Genomic DNA, 23391 nt, shown 5'->3' with positions numbered 1-23391 from the left:
CTGAGAAGGCATCCAGCCAAGTGCACTGGCTTATATCTGTGTGTCCCAAATGTGTTGCGAACGTTATCTTCCAGCCCATGTCCTCTTCAAAAATGTTAACAACTTGGGTAATCCTTCCTCCGCCACTCAAAACAAAGAGAGTATTGATTATTAATACAGGTTTGAACTGTTATGGAGGCTTGAGTAAGGGAGGATATCTGGATCTCTTGTCGCTTTCTCCCTGGGCCTCAACACTCCTTTCAGCCTCCAACTGTCTGCAGTATTGTTATTCTTTTAACAACCTGGACAAGGCCTAATCGCTCTCCTCCATGAACTCAGGGATGAGTAGGAGAGAGTAGAAGAGAGGCGAAGATTGACTGTGGGGCGAACTTGGGTAACAATGCAATACTGCATTGCTGCTTAAGCGAAGCAGGCCAGAATCACTCCTTGCTTTTGTCCCTCCTCTAGTTTTCTCTTTGCCACTCTATCGCTCCATGGCAATGTCCGACCTTCGTCTTAATCAGCAAGGCTGAAATTTGTGAGGACTCCAGGGACAAGGCGCCCTGTGTGTGTGTGTTTGTGTGTCTGACCTGACAGAGTGTTTCTGGAACAATGTGTGGGTGCTCTTAGATGTATGGGGTACGGGGTAACGAGAGAGAGAGAGAGACAGAGGCGGGCGGGCTGGCAGAGGCCGGAGGAGGACACATTGGTTCCTGGCAAGGCCTCAGATTTATGGGGTAGGCCTACTCAGATGTTGCTTTGTCTTTATGGGCACATTGGGCATAAGATGAAAAGAAGCCCTTGTTCCATCCACCCCCTCCTTCTCTTCCTTGTCACTTCTTGCATGCAGTGTGGATCTACAAGACAAGACGGGCAATAGGTTTCACATGGGGGAGAGGAGTGGTTCAATTCTGGCCTAAGGCAGTGAAGGTGGTGGAAGGTTTGGTATAGTCTATATGGTCTCGAGGGTTGGCGTGGATGGACCCAGGAGAACCTGAGGTGACACTGAGAGGTCAAAGCGCCATGGACATGGCTGAGAGGTCAATGGGCGACCCACTGGGAGACCGCTTCTGGCGCGGCACTAAGAAAGGTAGGTGACAAACCAGTTTGACAAGACATTCCTAAGAATGGTAGGAGACAAACCGGACTGATGCGACATTCCTAAGGAAGGTTGGAGACAAACCAGACTGGTGTGACATTCCTAAGACAGGTAGGAGACAAACCAGACTGATGTGACATTCCTAAGAAAGGTTGGAGACAAACCAGACTGGTGTGACATTCCTAAGACAGGTAGGAGACAAACCAGACTGGTGCGACATTCCTAAGACAGGTAGGAGACAAACCAGACTGGTGCGACATTCCTCAGAGGTAGAGGTGAGAATAGACATGAGAAGGGGGGAGGTGAAAGACAGAGTGGGTGCGTGGATGGAAGCCAGCTAAATGTTTATATTTTCTTTGGACAGGTGGATGGTTGAGGTGCATGCCTTGAAGTCTTGGTCAGAGCACTCCTCCCTCTCCCACATTCTTTTTTCCCAGTTGCTTTTTAGTTTCCCACATACCTTCTATTGCGCATTTACATACGTTTTGGAGGCGTACATTTTGCAGGTGCTGCCACCACCCAGGTGTGTGACTGAGGTGTATTTATTTTGGTTCAATTATAAATACGATTGATTTTGTGGCTACTTTCTTTTACGTTCTAGGCATGACTGAAATATGACACGCCCTGCTTTCCATTCTACATAGTCTGTCATCCAGAGGGGCTGTAGTGGAGAGATTGAGGGATTGATATGAGAGATTATTGGACCCCCACAGTCTGCCCGTCAATGGTTAATCCTGACTGGCGCAAAAGTGAAGTAATCACCTTGATGTTTTGGCTGCTGCAGAGCTGTGCTGTGTGGAAATCTATGGCTCCCACAAGGGATCTGGGAATGAGGAGGACTGTTTCACATTCCCTGCTGACATCAGATCCCTGTGTCTGCTGGAACTTGTTTATCGCACACAAAGCCTTGGTGTACACAATGTACCACCAAACTTTCAAACCTGATTCTCATTACGAAATGCAAAGTGGGATTTTTGGCACACGTCTTACTTTTTCTCCTCAGAATTGAAACGTTGATGTGAAATGAAGCGTTGCTCGATAGTCTGACAGGTTTTACAGTAATAATGTTGGAGTTGATAAACATTACACCTTAATGTAATACACTGTAAATCTGTCAGACTCCCTTACGGTTTCAGCCCTTGCCCATAGTGAGTCCCGTTTGGGCTCCTCCGCCAGGATCTGCAGGGGGCGCAGTTACAGTTAGGTTGGTCAGGGAGCGCACCGCTGTCCCCCACCGAATCTCGGCTCATTAGATTAGACAAGTAGCAACACTGGGAAGTGGGGGAGGTGCTTATTTTCGGGCGGGTGAGCGATAATCTCCGACTTCATATTTCTTTCCACTCTGGAAAAGGAGAAGTCGTTGTGATCCATGACTCATAGAGTTGATATTTTTACCTCAAGCTCTGCACCCAATTTATAGGTTTTCCATGTGTGTTTCGTGCCTCTGAGAACTCAGCCAAGCCGCTCTCCCTTAACACCTACACTGCTGCTAAAAGGATGATTGATTTTGATTTATTAATACCACTACACTGCTGTTCATTGATTATTGATTGCCATTATTAGTATCTATTTATCCTGCTACTGGTCACTTACTCCTGTTTATATTACCGGTAGTATATTACCATAAGTATTTCTACGTATATTCTTGCTACCAGTCACTTGTCAGCCCGGTTAACATGTATATCCACCTATCACGCCTACACTGACACTCTTGCACACACACACTAACACCTATACACACGTTCACCATCACGCACCCACCCATGCTGCTGACGTGCTGTTTACTGTTATTCCTATTCTCATTATTTATCCTGCTACCAGTCACTTTGTCCTAAGCCCGTGCCCACATGTACATATCTACCTCAACTACTCCAGTATGCCTGCACATTGTACTGGGCACTGACCCTGTATGTAGCTTACATTCTGGTTTTTATTTCATTTAAATGTATTGTTATACTAGGTGGATATTGAATACTGCGCTATTTGGAAGGGCTCGCAAGTGAAGCATTTCACTGTCCTTGTGCATGTGACAAACACAACTTGAAACTTCCTCTTGTGTAACACACAATAGCCTATTCTTCAGATGTGACACCAGTATAATTTTTTATATAGGTGAACTCTGCCCAAGAGAAAAGGTCTTGGCACACCCACGTCTTATGTAAAAGCGTCGTTTTTTTTTACCACTTAGCCGTTCTGACTTGCTTTACTTGGTTCCAAAACTATTTCATTTATTAGGCAGCATCTGGAGACAGTTCTAGTTTGCAGAACAGCTCCTGGAGTTTGCCATTGATCTCCTCACAATATGTGTGTTTCTCTCTCTCTCTCTCTCTCTCTCTCTCTGTTCACCTCTCATGGACTCAACACCCTCTGTGTCAACATGCCATAACTTTCTCCCCTTGCAGTCGGAGTTTATGTTTAATTTCGATTAGCCGAGAACAGTCAACTTGTTTATTTTCCTCTCAATGTGTGGAATGCCAATGGCACCTCTTTTTCTCTCCTTCTCCTTCCCTCTTGTAGCCTGCTCATGAACAAAACACTGCTCTTTTGTCTGCAACAGTCCTTTGTGGTTTTCCAGTCTTTCCTTGCGGTGGTCTTTGGTGGTTTACTGACAGAGGCTGTCCATTGCGATGCCAACTCACCCACCACACCTCTCTTTTGTTTTCCTCTGGTTTTAGAATTTCATGCCAAGTCACACCAGGGACGCTGAAGCCCTCCATTTTGGATCTCACTACATCATCCCAATTTAGTCGCCCGCTTCGTGCCAGGGGTTAATCTATGCTGCTCTGGCCCTCTTGCATTTCAAAGGTGCCACTCCAGGCTGGCCAAGGTGCTGATTGGCACGGCCCGTGAAGCTGCCATTAACAAGACACACTGTGTATCAAGGTCACCTCAGTGAATGAGCTCTCTGGCCCTTAATGTCGCTTGATGCCGCTTGATGCCACTCGGGTCATAAACCATTTTATAACAAGTGACCAGTCAACCTGTTGACCTTTGCTATTTTGAAAGCCGTCAGTCACCCGGATGGCACTTGTAACCGTTACCGTACAGAGAAGGGGTCAACAGAGGTGCTTTCTAAAACTAGGTCACATCTGTCAAGTTGCAGAGGCTCCCAAAACCCTGTTACCCCAATTGGTGACCCAGTATGCAGGGAATTGACCAACTGTCGCTGACTGAAAAAAAAACATGTTTTGTGGGCAAATTCTCTCAAAAGACATCAAACACAGATGTCACGAATGTATAACCAATAAGTGGACACTTCCAGCCTCTGAACACTAGGGGCCGGTTTCCCGGACAGATGAACCTTAATCCTGGACTAAAAAGAATGGTCAATGGAGGATTCCCGTTGAAAGTGCTTAGTCCAGAACTAGGCATAATCTGTGTCTAGAAAACATTCTCAATGGATCCTCCTGGATATAGTCATATTGACATCAATACTAATCTCCATGTCCACGGTTGCCTTGTTACCCCAACATATAAGTTTGTGATTTTCTCTCAATAAGTAGCCCATTTTAAGAGGTGTTATCGGGGTAAAAGCGCCCCTCCAGCTGGTTACAGTACTCCCCCAGTCGAGAGATTCCGGGGGGGCGAGGTGACGTGCGAGTCACACACGTCAGCTCTTGTTCAGAGTGGACAGTTGGAAGCTTGTCCCAATCTCAGGGGGTCATCCTCAAAACCAGATCCAGCGAGCACAAAAGCAATAGGGGTTGTAAATGTGTAATTGCACAGGACAGTACCCTTCTCCACAGGAGTCCAACCTAAGACCAGTGTCTGGAGATGAGTACTCTTATTCCCTGTAATGAGACTGATATCAAAAGTGAAAGTTAGTAATGGTAAAGAAAGGCTGCTCCCTTACTGTAACGTATTTGCTATGTAAATAAAACTGGCAAATGATTTGTTGCAGCCCATGCTCTAGTGAAAGCAAATGGCTGTCAATTCCAGGGTTGCAGAGAAGACCATGTGTCCACTTGAGTCACTGCGGTCCCAAACTGCCTTCCAACAACATTTTACCACAGAAGCACTTTCTACCACAAAACAAAATACACAAGATTCCCCCTCATTACCCTCATACCCCTTGCTTCATTCGATTGCATTTAAAAGTCAGCACTCGGATATACAGTGCATTCTGAAAGTATTCAGACCCCTTTACTTTTTCTAAATTTGGTTACATTACAGCCCTACTTTAAAGCAACAATGACATTGTAGACGGTTCTGTGCTTCCAACTTTGTGGCAAAATAAATGGTTTGTTGAGATCGGTGTGGAAGAATTTGACTGGCCTGCACAGAGCCCTGACCTCTACCCCATCGAACACCTTTAGGATGAATTGGAACGCAGACTGCGAGCCAGGCCTAATCGCCCAACATCAGTGCCCGACCTCACTAATGCGATTGTGGCTGAATGGAAACAAGTCCCCGCAGCAATAGTTGTAAGTCTTAGCTCTAACTCAGTGTCACGCTCTTCATAATAAGTGGACCAAAGCGCAGCGTAATCTGGGTTCCACATCTTTTTATTACTAAGTGAAGCTCACAACAAAACAAAACAATAACATCTCAAACGAAACGTGAAGCTAAACAATAGTGCTAACAGGCAACTATCCATAGTCAAGATCCCACCAAGCACAATGGGGAAATGGCTGCCTAAATATGATCCCCAATTAGAGACAACGATAAACAGCTGCCTCTGATTGGGAATCATACCAGGCCAACATAAATCATGAATCACCTAGATAACCCACCCTAGTCACTGTCACGCCCAAACCAACATAGAGAATAAACAGCTCTCTATGGTCAGGGCATGACATGTGGGCTCGTAATGATCTGTGGTGTGTTTAGTCATCTAAAGACCTACCATAGGTCAGTTAGACTACCTGCAGAACTGTTGGGAACTTGCTACCTGGATGTGGCTTGTGCCATTATTCGCAGGAGAGCACTTGAATGTTTTGCTGGGGAACTCATCTGTCAAGCATCCTGTTGACTTGCTCTCTTTATTTTCTCCCTTACGTTCTTCCTCCCAGAGACAGATTGTGGGGGTCTCAGTCATTTATTAGCAGCTGTAATTACATCTACCAGCCACATGAATTTGAGCTTCATTTGATTCCTCGACATATTACTATCAGTGCAACAGACACACACAACTGGTCTCTAAGACCTATCCTGATGACCTTTGTTTTTCCCTGGGAGTGGCTGGAATGGCTTGGGGTCTGATATCAGAGTGGGCAGGCCGTAGGCACGTGTCTTGGACGGACCATTGAGCCCCAGAGCACAGAGCCTTTATAGTGGGCATGGAGCCCAGTCAGCGTCCCTGGTGTGGGTGCTGACATGTCTATTCTGGGCAGAGTGGGTTGTCTGACACATCTAAGCAGACTTACCAGGAACAGGATCTGGCTGGAGTGGACTCTCCTACGATCTCGCCTCTCTCTCTCTCTCTATCTCGTTTCTGATGATCTCGTTCTTCATCTCTCTCTATCTATTATCAATGTTGACTTCCACTCCCTGACCCGACGTTGTCCCATTGCCAACTTCAGCAGTCCAGAGATAATGAACAGCTTATTCAGTACAGTGGAAACTCTTCCCTCTCTCTTCGACTTCTATTTCTGACCATTCATTTGACTGATAATACAGTATCAGCAATCATAAAGCAGTTGGAACCATTACGACCTGTTGAAAGACTGAATCGATGGTCAGCTGTGTTATAGAGTTTTGTGGTTTATAGGAAGGGGTTATAAGTGGGTCTGGGCATTTAACCAGTTCATAGGTCATTGTGAGACAGTGGGTTGTTCAGTTAGCACTTTGTGCACAAACAGTGCATGAAATCCCACTGATGGGCAGTTCTAAGAGGAGGGCACAGGGCATGTGGATGCAAATGATCCCTAATGAGGAGTGCTGGCATGGGCAGAGGGGCACAACTAGGGTACATGGCATGGCACAGTGAAATTGGGGGATGGTATTAAGGTGCCTATTGCCAGTTTATAGTTTTTAACCAGGAGCACATTTTCTTAAGGAAGTAACAGGGTCATCTCTGTTCATTATAACCTGATAGATCATGATCCTTTTGAAATGGATGATTCATTGGATACGTTTCCTTTTAAAGCATAAAATGAAATGGTGATTGATAGTGAGTTATAGAGGCGTCACTGTCATTGAAAGCAAGTCTAAGCAGCGGGAGATCCGTTCTATGTGAGCTATTTCTATGCTTCCCTTGCTTAAGTTTCGTTTTCTTCTTTTACTTTCGGTTTTGTACACCAGCTGAGAATCCAATCTTTTTGGTTATTGAAAATATATTTCACAGCGGTTTAGATGGTACAATGATTCTCTACAGTTGTTTTGTCACAAACTGAAATTAGGTGAACTATTCGCATTTCAGCAACCAGGAAATGGCGATTTCTGCGTTTTGCAACTTAATACGAGTCATGTAGGAGTACAAACGCACACCTGCACAACCTTCCTTTCTCTGATTAGGCAGTCTGTAGCATGCTAATGATAATCCATTTCTTTCGTAGTTGCGAGGAATGTGTGTGCAGTACATTACCTTCAGCATTCCTTGTGCTTCTACGCTATTAAATGTGGCCACTGACCCTTCTTGTGAAAGAGTCGCTAGTCTTGAGTTATGGTGTTTTATCGTTTAGCTATCATGTTGGCAATAGAATAAAGCTTTCAAATGTTACCCGCCTGACCCAGATTGTGATTTATAATGGAACGTTTTTTGGGATTATGTAAACAACGACAGTAATTGTGTGATGGTGGGGGCACAGGTCTGTGTTCCAAACAAAACAGCAAGGGTGCTTGCTTCAGTTCCTCAGTGGCAAAGCTAGGAGAGCTAAACATTTTTTTAAAAACAAAGCACCGTGCTGTTGAGAGCTCTTTTCGTGAGTCATAAAAGTGCATTGAAGCTACTTTCAAGTTTGGACAGGTGTGTGGCCACGTGGAGACACCAGTTAGTCCTCTCACTCAAACCCGTAATTGTTTTTTTTCTCATCTTGCCCCTACTCCAAAATTACAGTGATTATTCGTATTATGTTGAATGTATCTAGAGTGTTTTCAGATGTTGTTGTTGACAAATGCTGTGAAAAGTACGGTCAAAGTCAAATGCACATAAAATCAACGGTGTAGCGTTTGGATTCAGTCTTGTGTGTCAGGTGAACAGTTGTGTCCTCACCTTTTGGTCTGACAATTTCCCCATCATTTCCAAAGTATTTTCTTTCAATTGCTACCCTGCTCATACATATGCTTTTTATAACTCCTCTGTTAGAAATATTTACATTTGTCGCTATATAATGCATAAAAACAAGCAGTGTTCATGAACTAGGCCATTATTGTGGCAGTATGCACTTTTTAAAATGAACGCCTTAGATCTAATTGCATGCAGTTAGCTGTCTGTATTCTAAAATATAGACCTAAAGAGCGCAATTACATCAGGTGATTATTTAGGATGACTTGATCGGTGATGGAACGCTGACTCGCGCCTATTGTATAGTTTGGCTGAGAGCGCAATGCTAACTGTTGCAGACAGCTGTCTGTGAAGTGACAGTGGAGTCAAGCTGCCCTGAATAACACATGTATGGCCCACTGCAGCCCTGAAAGAGGATATAGAGAGATAGTAATGGTATCTTTTTGTAGGCACTAACTCCGCCATGGTTCCTTGGGCAAAGCCTATGGGGAAATTAATGGTGTTTTTCTTTTTTGGGGGGGGATAAACGCCGAAAATAAGGCTTGTGGTGAACAGAGGCTTAGGAGACCTTATACGTTTTGTTCGATGAGATAATCTTCAACAGCTAATGTCACTTTTTGTGAATTTTGAAGCATTTATGTAATCCTAAAATGCACAAAGGTCAGGTCAACTGACTGATATTATCTCATAGAACAACAATTATTTCAGAAGATTTCCTAAGCCTGTGTTAACCTCAGACCTTATTTTTGCCGTTCATCCCAAAACCCTATTTTTCCCCCATAGGAATGGCTGAACGAACCAGAGGTAACTCATTTCCGGGTTTTAGGATTACAAGCTGGTGAGCTGTATTTGACTTGCTCTGAACTGGAACACTGTCTTGTATGACTGTCGCCATGGCGATGAAAAAGAAAACCCATTTTTTTTGTGGTTGGAAATAGTAGCCTATGCGTTTCCTCATGGCATTTTTTGCGTTGTCGCCACAGGCGTTACTCACGTACTATCTATCCGTGAGTTTCAGACCCACGTGTTTGTTGTACCCGATAAGTGTGTGAACGGAATATCATTTACACTAATGAAATGTTCTTCCTCGATCGCTCTTCCCCTAAGGCCACTTTCTAGTTTTCCTCTCTTACACACATGAATGCACTGGAGACGCTCTCTGACACATCGATATATATAAGAGAGAGAGAGAGAGAGAGAGAGAGAGAGAGAGAGAGAGAGAGAGAGAGAGAGAGAGAGAGAGAGAGAGAGAGAGAGAGAGAGAGAGAGAGAGAGAGAGAGAGAGAGAGAGAGAGAGAGAGAGAGAGAGAGAGAGAGAGAGAGAGAGAGAGAGAGAGAGAGAGAGAGAGAGAGAGAGAGAGAGAGAGAGAGAGAGAGAGAGAGAGAGAGAGAGAGAGAGAGAGAGAGAGAGAGAGAGAGAGAGAGAGAGAGAGAGAGAGAGAGAGAGAGAGAGAGGTGATCTCGGGGAGGGTAATCTGATCTCACGTTTCTGGGTGCTGTGAAAGGTTAGCTATAATGTACAGGCTCTTTATATAGTCGAGTCAGGCAGTACATGTTCACTGGCTATATCAGGGCAAGAAGCCTCCATGTGAGCCGTTTGGACAGTGGGAATAGTGGTTCTTACAGCCTGTTGCATCACTTTAATGGGTTACATTGGGAGAAGTTGGTGAGATTCTTTTATTTCCTGTTCGCCTGGTGCACTAACAAAACACTGACATGAATAGAGTTGAATTAAATCAATTGTTTGATTAGTTGTATGCGTGCGATCTGGCTATAGCTCTTTGGCTTGTAAACACGATGGATTAGTGACATAAATTCAGTCCATAGGGCTATTTGTGCTTTACGCACTGACTTGTCGAACTATCAAGTTACAGTATTCTAATTTTAGTCGGTCACATCAAAGCCTCTGTCCATGTTACCGTAGCTGTGGCTATAGCCTATCTCTCTTTTTTTATCTCTCACGTTATCTATATGTGTCATACTATATACAAGAAGAAAGTGTGTTTACTCTCTTAGGCATGGGGGCTGGAGACTGCATCTACTGGATCTGAAATGTGTAAACCAGGGTGGTCGAGGGTAACAAGCCTCCCGTAAGTAAATGTCTCGTGTGTCTCTGCAGTGTAGGATGGCATGCCTAAAGGTTGTCTCCCTGTACTGTCGCTAGCTAGTCTCTCCTGGTCCAACCCACAGTGTGTGGACTGTGAGCACACGTATGTGGGTGGGCGTCTTCTTTTAGCAACAGCCCTGCATGTGCTCAAGTACTACAGCGGTCTGTTAGTAGCTTCCATTCATTTAACTTTTCTTTCTTTCACTCGCATATCCTAATCGGATCTCGATCGCGCACATTTATTCACCCCCTCGTCAATCATTTTCGGCCTTCTGCCGTTGTTTAAGTATGTTTACTCTGAAGGTTTTTTTTCCCCCGATGCCAACTTTTCCTCAACTGTAGAGAGAAGGTAGGAGGAGCCGTTTGGAGCAGTGTGCCTCTTTCTCTCTTTCTCACACACACACACACACACTCTCTCTCTCTCTCTCTCCTTCTGACACTGCCGCTACATGCGTCAGACCGGAGTCTGTTCACTTCCAAGCAAGTCTGACTAAAGGGTGGAACAGTACTCTTTTGACTTAGTTTCTGGACTAACTACGTTTTCTCTGTTTCCTCACGCGCTCAAAGGCATCAAGAAGAGAGTGAAGAAGCAATAAGAGAGAATAAGAAGATTTATTCATACTTTTTGTGATTGGATTGAAAAGCACTTGGCAGACGGTTTTAGCCACTGGACCCTTTCACAGACTGAGAAGTGAGGTCATCCTGTAATTCATTCTCCCTTGGCGGAGTGGCTCCAGCTTTGCTGTTAGTCGTACTTTGAAGGGACAAACCCACACACACACACACACACACACAGAGCAACAATGGTGGCCGGAATGGTGATGCCCTTGGTGGACTTGAGGGCCATCTACGAGCTCCTGTTTCGCGATGGCGTCATGGTGGCCAAGAAGGACAAGCGGCCCCAGACCAAGCACCCAGAGATCCCCAGCGTGGGAAACCTGCAGGTAATCCGCGCCATGGGCTCCCTCAAGTCCAGGGGCTACTTGAGGGAGACGTTCGCCTGGAGGCACTTCTATTGGTACCTGACCAACGAGGGCATTGTTTACCTGCGTGACTACCTCCGTCTGCCTGCTGAGATCGTCCCCTCTTCCCTGCAAAGGGTTCGCCGTCCAACAGCCACCTTGGCTGTTGCCCAAAGGGCAGCGCGTGGGGTCCAGTCAGTGGACGGCCCCACGTCTTATGTCCCCAAACCTGGCAGGGAAGAGAGTCAGGAGGCGATGGCTGAGCGCCAGGTCTACCGACACAGGAGGCTGGACGCAGCCGAGGAGGAAGGCCCCGCTGACCGAACGCCAAGGTTCAGAGGTCGCCCCATGGCCACCGAGCCGGTCAGACCAAGAGCACCATGGGAATCTGAGGCCCAGGCCCAGCCTCCCTTGAGGAAGGCACGGGGCTTCCACACTGAGGCTTCAATGATGGAGGAAAGCCAGGGGAAGAGGGCATCCACGGTTACCTTCTCTCAGACCACTGAGGCTAGTAGCAGGAAAGCAGTGGTGTCCTCCCAGGAGAAGATCATCACTAAGGTCCATGCAGAAAGGCCCCAGGTGGTTCCGGTTCAGGAATCACAGGTCAGCATCAAGTCAGTCTCCTCCAAAACAGCCCTCCCATTAGCTGTTACTGCAGTAACTAGTGCTGCAGTAGCTGGGGCTGCAGCAGTGAAGGTCTCAGCTGAATCCTCTTTCAATAAAGCAGGTAAAGAGAAGCCCAAGAAAGCTGCAGCAGTGACCGTCCCTGAGGAGACCCCCAAAGTCTCTGCTGAACCTGTCCCCAGTAAGCCAGCCATCTCAGCACCCCTGCCCCCTACTAAAGAGGTTAAGGAGGAGAAAAAAACAGAAGTGAAGGTAATTCCAGAACCCAAGAAAGCATCAGAAATGACTGTCCCCCAAGAGACCCCAAAACTCTCAGCCGAACCCACCAAATCATTCAAAGTTGACATCACTGCTCACTTACCAGTGGTCAATGCCAATGGCGGTGTTGTCACTGAAAAGGTTATTGAAAAGGTTATCGAAACTAAGAAAGTGATGATTGAAGATGGCTCCAAATCAAAGAAGAAAAAAGCAACAGCGAAGGCTGTGATTGCTGAACCACCTGTCACAAAGGTGTCCCCAGACAAAGGACTGAAGACCCCAGACGAAGAGACACAGGAGCCTGCCAAACCCCCACCAGCTATTACATCATCAATAAAGCCCAAGGGATCAGAATCCACACAAGAAACTAAGGCTGAGGTTCGAAGAGAAACTAAGGCTGAGGTTCGAAGAGAAACTAAGGCTGAGGTTCAAAGAGAAACTAAGGCTGAGGTTCGAAGAGAAACTAAGGCTGAGGTTCGAAGAGAAACTAAGGCTGAGGTTCGAAGAGAAACTAAGGCTGAGGTTCAAAATTCAAATGAGGCTGATCGTCAGACCTCCAAACCAGCAGTGGAACAGAGCAACACGAAATCTGTAGTGTTACAAGATGCACCCCATCCCGTTGCAGCCCCTCCAGCTGAGCCTCCAATCACTGTCCAAGTGCAGGAGAAGGCTGAGACGACCAATAAAGTGACCTCAGGCTCATCTGGAAAAATATCCCACAGGTCAGAGATGAGTGTCACTAAAGTGGAAATGGTGACAGTGCCGAAGACCATAAAGATGGCGATGACACAGGAAGCCCTCAGACCTGTGGAGATGACCTTTACACTGCCACTGCAACCACCACAACCTGCCATAGTGCCGGAGGCTAAAGCCCCTATAGAAACAGCTGTGGTTGATTCATCAAAGGCAAAAAAAGCTAAAAAGAAAAAGCATGTTTCTTCCCCAAACCGTGAGACCACAAAACCATTATCCCCACCTGCAGCTGAAACATTATCACCAACAGAGGTGTCGCTGACCAGGGCCACCGTTACGGTTGACCTCCGAAACACCCCCGGGGCAAAAGTAATGGACTGCTCTCCAAAGATGCCTCCGGAAAGAATGTGGTCTGAGGAAACCAGCGTGGCAGCAGCTGTGCAGGCTGGGTCCCCTGCTTTAGACAAAGGAGAGGCGGAGCCTGCCCAGCTCTCTGCTGAAAAAATCAAACGGGAGGACACGAAACCAAAAACCTCCTCTGCGAGGGAAGCACCCGTTGCAGCCGAAGAGACAGCGTCAGCCAGAGCCAAGGCACGGGCCAGCCTCCACACTGAGCAGGGGGAGCTTCCCAGAGTTGTTGCACAACACTCAGCCGCTTTAGCAGCAGCACAGAGCACAGAGGAGGAGAAGGAGAAAAGTCTATCTGTTCCTCCCAAGGCCTTGGAGAAGGACAACAAACCCCCACAGATCCCTGCTACCACTGCAGCCACCGCCCCTCTGCCAGCACAGCCTCACCTGGAGGACACCTGTGACCAGCCTGTAGACGAGGCCAACATGAGGAAGAAGATAGTAGTGGTGGAGGAGGTGATTGAGGTGCAACACATAAATAGCCCACAGGCAGTGGCTGGAGGAGAGGTTCCTCCTCCTGTTGTACCTGAGATAACAGGGCAAGAACTGGACTTTGATGTCCTGCACGCACTGGCCATCGAACGGGCTCTCCTGGCCGGGGGAGCGGTGGTCGAGTCCGCCCAGAGCACCATCTCCGACGATGACTGGGACCACTCTCTGGACGTACCCGAGGAAAAGACCTTCCCCAACTTCATAGAAGGTTTGAGACAATTTCTTGTTTCCCCCTATTTACTTCCTGTCCTGTGTGTTTATTGTGTGATGTCACTGTTGCTGAGGTTTCCTCCCTTGTATGTACTGTGGGAAATCTTAGGTGGGCGTTGTGGTGATGGCACTACCATGTCTTTTACCATGTGCTATTATGTTCTAGTTGCATAGTGGTATAAACAGTTTTTAGGTTATTATACTTGTTGGTTTATGCATCTTTCCCTTCAGACAATATCCTTTAAAGTTCAAATGATGGTATTAGTTTGGTCAGCAAAAAATCTGTATTATAGTCCCAGGCCTTAGTTTCAGTGTTTGATTTATATTCTGTTATAGAGCCGGTTGCTCTCTAGGAATAGTTTCAGTGAGATGATGAATGAGTACAAACCAACTACGATGAAGCTGTGATTTAGGCATCTATGAGAGAGCATGCCTCTATAGTAGTTCACACCCTAATGTATATTCATATCCTATCTGTTTCACTGGCAGGGAAGATAACACAATCCTATACATACTATGAAGTCAAAAATGTGATAGATGTTCATGCATAGCAGCAAATTGTGTGGAAAGCATGTGGAAACATGTATTTTTGTTGTACAAACAGCAGTGCCACCTGACTTTGAGTTTAGACTTAAGCAATGCAGACTTAAGCAATGCACACTCACTGTCTCCCTGCCAGAAATGATTCAGACCTGCAGTAATTTCTGTGGTGTGGCTATGTGCAACGCCTAGCTGACTCCCCTCCTGTCTTTTCTCTGTGGAGATGACCTGCGTTATAAAGTGAAGAAGAGAATGAATGAGAGAAGGGGGTGTGGTGCTTTAGAGAATCTCTCTCTCGCTCTCTCTGTGTTTTTTTTTTTGTTGTCAGGAAGGTTGTGTTCTTGGCACTGTGATTTTTGAACGGTGGTCTCCAGTTCCTGGTTTCCCCTCTCGGGTGTGATAATAGTATGCCTTTGTGTGCGTTATCGAACAACAGGCTAGCGATAGGGGGGCTTGTGAACAGTATGTTATTATACCTGCTGGCAGCTCCCTGCTCTCCACCCCAGATTGGCTCACGGAAAGGGCTGGAATGTGCGTAAAAATGTTGCCAATGCTATCCCATGTTGACTTTGACTGAACGAAAAGTATAAATCTCTGTTTCTCTGCTGTTGTTGGTTGTTATGAAAGCGAGATGCACGTTGGCGACAATTTGGTTTTGAGATTTATGGATTGTGGGTGTTGAGATATATTACCAGGGTGTTAATGTGTATATACTGTGGAATATAACCCTCGCACAGAGTGGCGAGAGAGCAGTACACATGGGCGTTGTCTGTACTGTTGTGTGAGCGACAGAACAGACAGGAAATTGGAATAGTTTGCTCACACCATAGCTGTACTCTTCTGGGTGTGTGTGTTCTCGGTTCCGCACGTCACACTGCTTCTGCAGGTCTGGAGTGAATTAGCAGCATTGCTCACATGACAGGCAGCGGTCAAGCTGTGTTCGTCATCAGGAGAACGACTCCACTTTCAGCAATTTAAAGTTAGTGTGTGTGAACAGATCACCTGGTCAACAGCGTTTAGAGCGTTTGAGATATGGATCGAATAACAAATCTGGAGGTAAAATCTTCTTCATAATGTCCAGTGGCATATTGTTATACTGTATGTCATGGCATTACATTCCTTTTTGTCTTGGCATCAGTGTGAAATGTAAAGACATAAGGTTCCTTGGTCTTTATGTGAATATCATGGGATTAAAAAATGCTGTATAACTGATCTGGCAGGGAAGCCCATCATGCTTCAGAGTGCCATCCTAACCGCAGATAATACCAGTGTTTGCTAACTCACTGCTGCCACCTACAGCGGATGATCCATAATAGCCATGTGTACGCACTCATTAACCCAGAAATACCACTGTAAAAGCGTAGGGTCTTTCTCTGGGCAATTATAAAAAAAATGGAATGTCATGTGACCAATCATGTAGTCTGTCAATCATACCGTAAGATACGTTAGAAACAGTATCTATGTGAAAGAATACATCTGGCAGTGATTGACAATGACTTCAAATGGAGATGTTTAGCAGACATCACATTTGGTATGAGGGTGTCTCTTCATGTCTGAAGATTCTAGAGCGTCTATTATTCATGGTATGCAAGCTGACTATATAGCTGTCGGATTTAGTAATACCCTCAGATACACTACGCCTACTTTTATCCTGCTGCTGTAACACTGTCTGAGACTCTCAGGACACATTCAACCCTTTCTTAGACTTCTGTCAATGTGGCTATTTTTATTTAAAAAGGCAAGTCAGTTAAGAACAAACTCTTATTCACACTGACGGCCTAACCCGGGCGACGCTGGGCCAATTGTTGCACCGCCCTATAGGACTCCCAATCACGGCCGGTTATGATACGGCCTGGAATCGAACCAGGATCTGTAGTGAAGCCTCTACCACTGAGATGCAGTGCCTTAGACCGCTGCGCCACCCGGGAGCTGGCTCAGAGTGATTGGGAGATCTACTGCCTCCATTAAAACAGTTAACTCACTGTAATGTAAACTATGGATCAAACACACAGATCAATAGAATATGTTCATGTGTGGAAATCAAAACAGGGATCTTTTAGATCTGGCATTGACATGTCCGTATCTTGTCGCGTTAAAGCTCTTTATACATCAGGCCAAGCCAACAGTGACTCTTGATCTGGGAAATCCCAGGAAAATACTTACTCTGTGTCTGTGACATTTGCAATCGTGTGTGATGAATGAATAGGACTGCATTGTTCAAACAAAAGCTACAGTGTTTATGATAAGTGGGGCTGCCTGCTGGCGCCATTCAAAAATCTGCCCGCACGTGGGGCACAACAGGCCGTTACCCCAACCCCAACTCATATTTCTGACAGGCCATGTTGTTTTCCTAGGCTTCTCTCTACTCGGTTCACGGCATTCCCACATATTTGTGTAATATATGACATTACCAGCAACTCTCAGGATTCTCCTCTGTCCCTTCTCATACTAATGGCTCACGATTGTGGTGTGGCGAATGTGAGTGTGTGAGCCGAACCTTCCGCGAGTGAAAAAACATGGGGGTCGAGCTCTGTTAGCCGTCACGCTATCAGTAGCCTGCGGTGTGACATCGCAGCGATGAGCATATTGAGTACAGTGTAAGGCTGTACATCTGGGCTTTGCTGTTGTGCTCAAAACAAGGTCGGGTAGCACAGCTGCTCCTATGTCTTTCCGCTGACACCACCAGGCATGTCTCCTGGGCTGGGATGGCACCTGTGTGTTTACAGGCCGGCTGATGAGGAAAACACGCGTTGCTCCGTATTTCTGAAATATCTCTCATTTCGTTATGTACTTTGTCTGCTTGCGCAGAATTGTGATTCGCGTCACAGGCTTGACGTCACACGGGTCTGATTCAATTGTAGGAACGTTTATCAAACAGTGAAACAATGTAGATAACGGTATAGTGTATCGCGGCAGCATCTAAAGGTTGTGTAATGTAGTCCTCTCACAGGAGCCTGCTGGGTGTTGTCTTCCAGCGTAGGCAGGCAGAGTGGTTGCCTGTTGGAGCAGAGCTGGCTCACATGGAGGAAAAAGGCTGCTGGGACAACCAGCGGTAGTTATAGTTTGTAATACAATGTAATGAGTGCAGCCTGGCTGCCTCCATCTAACCGTTAACTCACTGTAGTCTAAACTATGGAACAAACACACAAATCAATAGCATATGTTCCTATAATGAGTGCTAGGCCAAGATGAGCTGGCGTTAGGTATTTCCCACGGTACATATTAGATTTTGGTCCTTGGTCGACGACATACGTTAGAAGCTACAGTGCCTTCAGAAAGTATTCACACCCCTTGACATTTTCCACATTTTGATGTTACAGCCTGAATTTAAAATGGATTCAATTGAGATGGTTTGTCACTGGCCTAGACACAATATCCCATCATGTCAAAGTGGAATTATGTTTTTAGAAATGTTTACAAATGAATCCAAAATGAAAACCTGGAATGTCTTGAGTCAACGAGTATTCAATCCCTTTGTTATGGCAAGCCTAAATAAGTTTAGGAGTAAAAATGTGCTCAACAAGTCACATTGTAAGTTGCATGTTTAACATGATTTTTGAAGGACTACCTCGTCTTTGTACCCCACACATACAATTATCTCTAAGGTCCCTCAGTCGAGCAGTGGATTTAAAACATAGATTCAACCATAAAGACCAGAGAGGTTTTCTAATGGCTCGCAAAGAAGGGCACCTATTGGTTGATGGGTAAAAAAAAAAGAAGCAGACATTGAATAATCCCTTTGAGCATGGTGAAGTTATTAATAACACTTTGGATGGTGGATCAATACACCCAGTCACTACAAAAATACATACGTCCTTCTTAACTCAGTTGTCGGAGAGGAAGGAAACCACTCAGGGATTTTACCATAAGGACAATGGTGACTTTAAAACAGTTAGAGTTTAATGGCTGTGATAGGAAACTGAGAATGGATCAACAACATTGTAGTTACTCCATAATACTAACCTAAATTACAGAAGGAAGCCTGTATAGAATTTATTTTATTCCAAAACATGCATACTGTTTGCAATAGTCACTAAAGTAAAACTGCAAAAAATGTGGCAAAGAATTAAACTTTTGTCCTGAAGCGTTATGTTTGGGGCAAATCCAACACAACACATCACTGAGTACCACTCTTCATATGTTCAAGCATGGGTGGTGGCTGCATCATGTTATGGTTATGCTTGTCATCGGCAAGGAATATGGAGTTTTTAGGATAAAAACAAATGAAATAGAGCTAAGCACAGGAAAATCCTAGAGGAAAACCTGGTTTTGTCTGCTTTCCAACAGACACTGGGAGACAAATTCACCTTTCATCAGGACAATAACCTAAAACACAAGGCCAAATCTACACTGGAGTTGCTTACCAAGACAACATTGAATGTTCCTGAGTGGCGTAGTCACAGTTTTGACTTAAATCGGCTTGAAAATCTATGGCAAGACTTGAAAATGGCTGTCTAGCAATGATCAACAACCAACTTGACAGAGCTTGAAGATTCTTAAAAATAATAATGTGCAAATATTGTACAATCCAGGTGTGCAAAGCTCTTGGAGACTTACCCAGAAAGACTCACAGCTGTAATCGCTGCCAAAGGTGAGTCTAACATGTATTGACTCAGGGGTGTGAATACTTATGTAAATGAGATATATCTGTATTTCATATTCAATATATTTTCAAAAATATATTAAAACATCTTTTCACTTTGTCATTATGGGGTGTTGTGTGTAGATGGGTGAGAAATCAATGTTGAATTCAGGCTGTAACACAACAAAATGTTAAATACTGTACGTGAAGAGGTATGAATAATTCCCGAAGGCACTGTATGTGGCTCAGGTATGACGATCCTCCCCTGGGTGTTGAGAGGAGGGAAGGGAATGGATTCTAAAAAGTAAATGTTGATTTTGTGACGTGTACACATACATGCACACATGCACGCTCACACATACAAACCCACTCCCACAACACCCACCCATATACAAAATACTTTCAGGCTTCTCTACTCTTTTCAACGGTCTCAGAAACATTTGACCTTCAACACGAACCTCCCAAATTGTAACAGTATGTTTTTCAGCAGCTACCCGCCTGACGTTCTCTGAGTCTAGATGGAGCATTAACTAGAGCAGAGAGGGACTCCATGGTCTAGACTCTAGAGAGAATTAGCTGAGCTTTCTTCACTAGATATATAGAACATGTACATATACATATATACTGTATATAGAACATATACATGGGGCCCCTTTATGGCTTGGTCGAAAATGGATGTGGACTTATGGTCAGTTAAATGAACAATTATGTGTTTTTCAGTGTTGTGCCTTTCTTGGACATTGTTCTTGTATTTGTTATGTCCAGTCTTTCTGTTGAAAATAATCCTTTATAAAAAATATCCTTTATAAAAAAAATGTAATTACAAAAGGTTTAAGGGAGATGGCAAAGATGGCACTATTTCTCAGTTCTTCAATGTTCAAAGCCTTATTAGGCACTTTTTTTGTTTGTTGCCTTTTTAGGCACTAACTCCTCATCACTCCAGAAATGTGAGTGACGTGTGTATGGATACCACAAGGGTGAACTACAGGGGTCTATCTGTTGACGTATAGAAATGCCAACAGGAAGTCATGTCTTTGGACTACTCTGAGCCTCCAAGGGGTGTCGTAATATAGCTCTACTGTAACGATCGTCTAATTAAGGGTCGGACCAAAATGCAGCGGTAAATGTTGACATAACGATATTTATTAAAGTAAAGACGTAACACGAAAACACTTTAACAAACTACAAAACAAATAAACGATGTAGACAGACCTGGACTTGAGAACTTACAAATAACGAAGAACGCACGAACAGGAACAGACTACATACACGAACGACAAACGAAACAGTCCCGTGTGGTAAACATACAGACACGGAAGACAACCACCCACAAACAAACAGTGAGAACACCCTACCTTAATATGGTTCTCAATCAGAGGAAACGTCAAACACCTGCCTCTAATTGAGAACCATATCAGGCAACACATTAACCCCAACATAGAAACACAAAACATAGACTACCCACCCAGCTCACGTCCTGACCAACTAAACAAAGTTCAACAAAGGAAAAATAAGGTCAGGAACATGACATCTACTTCAGAAATGACTGCGCCTCGTTTATTGGTTAATTTGGTGGGAATATTCCATGTCAATGTTACCAGGAACTGTGTTTGGGCCATATATAATCCTTTAAGCAGACAAAATATTGAAATCTTCCATCTCTGTAACTGATTTTCAGTTTCACAGAGCTCCAAATGACGAGGCCTAGTTAACATTGAACACATAATACTGATTATAGAAAGGCCCCTTTCATCCTCGAACATAGGGGACCAAAGAAAAGCTGTCTCAGAAAGTAGGTATGGTATTGTTGCGAATGGAACATACATTGTCAGTACCGTAATTCACAATGCCACAAGCACACTTAGATACATAGCCACCAATTTAAAAAAAAATGCTATATTTAGCTAAGGTTATACATTGCAGGGGTCCCCAAAGCAACAGGGGATCATTAGTTCGAGAGGCTTGGAGATTAGGTCACGCCAATCTATCTCTCACTAAACAGGAGTGTGTTCACTGGCATTTAGACAGTTCAGTTTGACATTCCAAAGCAGTGACAAAGAAGACCACCAAGCCAGCCTGAGCCAGATTAGTTCCAGTTCTGGATATGAGAAATCAGGTGTATGTTAGAGTACATTGTAATTGACACGGTGCTTCATTGAGAACCACTTGTCCTGCTTCTACACCTGCATTGCTTCTACACCTGCATTGCTTGCTGTTTGGGGTTTTAGGCTGGGTTTCTGTACAGCACTTTGAGATATCAGCTGATGTAAGAAGGGCTATATAAATACATTTGATTTGATTTGATTTGATCCTGCTTCACCTGTTGATTTTTCACTTGTGTCTTCATGTCACATAGATGACAGGCTTTTGGCAGAAAGCTCAACTGACCGTAGTGGTATTAGATGATGGCTATATAGTAGGCTATTTGATGACAGTATTAGCTGATGGATTTACTTCATGTGTGCAGGTACAGTATGTGCTCAGGCAAATTGTATACGTCGTCAGATTCCTCTTAAATGGGTCAGGTCTCTTTCCTGGCCTGGCTGAAACCTGTGACATAATCTCACTGAATAAAGATCTCATCTGAGAAGGGAAGTAGCCTGGCGTCGTAGCTACTGCGGCAAACAAAATGGCCGCCAGGGTGGTTCCATCAGCTTCTAAACTGTGATGGTGTGATCATCTGTCCCTGTCTGGTATTTATAGCCCCACAGTAAGCTTCAATACCGTCCCTTGCCTCCCCCTCCCCTCCTTCCCCCTCCACGTCCCTGCCCCGCCCGGCCCTGTCGGCAGCAGTCACGGGGCTGTCAAAATTAAGAAGGTGGAGAAACGGGGCAGCGGAGAGCAAACAAACAGGAGTCCTCCTCTTTCCCCTCATTCCCGCTGATTCGGCTCTCTCTGTTCCTCCTACTTCCTCTTCCTCTCTCTTTTCCTGACAACATAGATGAAGATCATACCTGGTAGGTCAACCGACTGGGGTGACTGTTGTTGTGGTCAATGTTCCATCCGTCTCTCTGTCGGCTGTCCGTCGGTGTGTTTTTGGCAAACGCGGTGTGTGAAATGTTGTTGTGTTGCTGAGAGGGGGGAGGAGGGGGAGGGGAAACGCACATCCGTACTACACACAGACGCACATTCACCACACACACACACACACACACACACGCACACACTCACGGCCGCTTAACCGCAACCTTCAGCTACCGAAGTAGGGATTCTATTCCATATTTAAACCTGTTGTTGGCACTATGGCAGACTTGAATTGCGAATCATGTCTGCTGACTGTTTAAAAAAAAAAATGTAAATGCCACTCGGAGGGGACTGTCCAGTCCTCTGAGTTGGACAGACGTGCGTCCAGAAAAAGAGTGTTGTGACTGGCTAGAAGGATAGTGTTGCTCCTTTTGAAACTCCTCTGTGTCTGTTTGGGCTATTTGTGAATACTGAATAGCTGAATTTAAAAAATATATATATAAAGAGTACACCTGTTCTCGTGTCTTGCACAAGCCTTGCTCAAGCCACCAGTGTCGCCAGGCCATTTGGGATTGTTGTTGTTGTATGTCAGCAAGTTAACTGGTAGTCTATCTGTTTCTCTCATAGAGATTTAGAAGGCATATGATTATTTGACCACCCTTTAAATTGTGTGCGCTTAGTTCACTCTTATTCTCGAAGGACATTTTTTTTTGCAAGATAGAGGTGATACTGTACATGGGGCATGTGTGAAGGCGTAATTGATGGGCTGGTATGGTAAACATGCCGTTGTTAGATGTTGAAATCACAGCGAGACCTTTACCCTGGGATGACTGGCCTTACTTTGATTACCGTTCTTCCTTCGGGCTGGGCTTTCTCCTTTTGGAATCGCTCCGTGACAGGGACCTTTTCAGATAACACTTCCCGACCAGCCAGTCCCTGACCTAACAAAGGGATTTGCATCACCTGCTTCCTTGCGAAATACTGTAGAACTAAATCCTTGTTCAGTTGAACTACGATGTACTGTATGTGTAGAGGTTGGAGAAGAGGGGGGGGGGCATTCATTGGGGAACATATGGGAGCGATTAGGCTGCGGTGAGAGAGAGAAAAGGGGAACAAAATGAACATTGATACTCTCGGATGGAATGAGAGAGGGGGGGGTTCAATTCAACGTGGTAAGAACACAATACTCTCAATGTAAACTTCCACCTACTGTTAACGTTTACTTCAATTCTAACCATATTATCAGATGGTTTCAAGAGGGACAATAGGATTTTGACATCATTTTACAGTGGTAGTTTTTTTTTAAAC

At 45.0% G+C, this 23391-nt stretch overlaps 1 protein-coding gene across 24 annotated transcripts in view; it reads left to right on the top strand.

The window, feature by feature from the left end:
- plecb (plectin b) overlaps positions 1 to 23391 on the top strand; it is a 188968-nt gene that overhangs the window by 81737 nt on the left and 83840 nt on the right. For 8 of the 24 annotated variants that reach the window (XM_071383189.1, XM_071383187.1, XM_071383183.1 and 5 more), the window contains exon 1: positions 10808 to 13995. The exons of 12 other annotated variants lie outside the window; for them this stretch is intronic. In XM_071383189.1, coding sequence (XP_071239290.1) covers positions 11154 to 13995 — 2842 coding nt within the window. In that variant the 5' untranslated portion in view covers positions 10808 to 11153. Of the gene's footprint in view, positions 1 to 10807; positions 13996 to 21955; positions 22077 to 23391 lie in introns of those variants that run through there. 4 more of the 24 variants (XM_071383212.1, XM_071383210.1, XM_071383190.1 and 1 more) reach the window with 3 other exon arrangements.

The sequence above is a fragment of the Salvelinus alpinus genome, chromosome 35 (assembly GCF_045679555.1).
Source record: "Salvelinus alpinus chromosome 35, SLU_Salpinus.1, whole genome shotgun sequence".
Classification (NCBI taxonomy): Eukaryota; Metazoa; Chordata; class Actinopteri; order Salmoniformes; family Salmonidae; genus Salvelinus; species Salvelinus alpinus.
The sequence above is the reverse complement of the archived record's forward strand: the minus strand, read 5'-3'. Positions and strand labels throughout refer to the sequence as shown.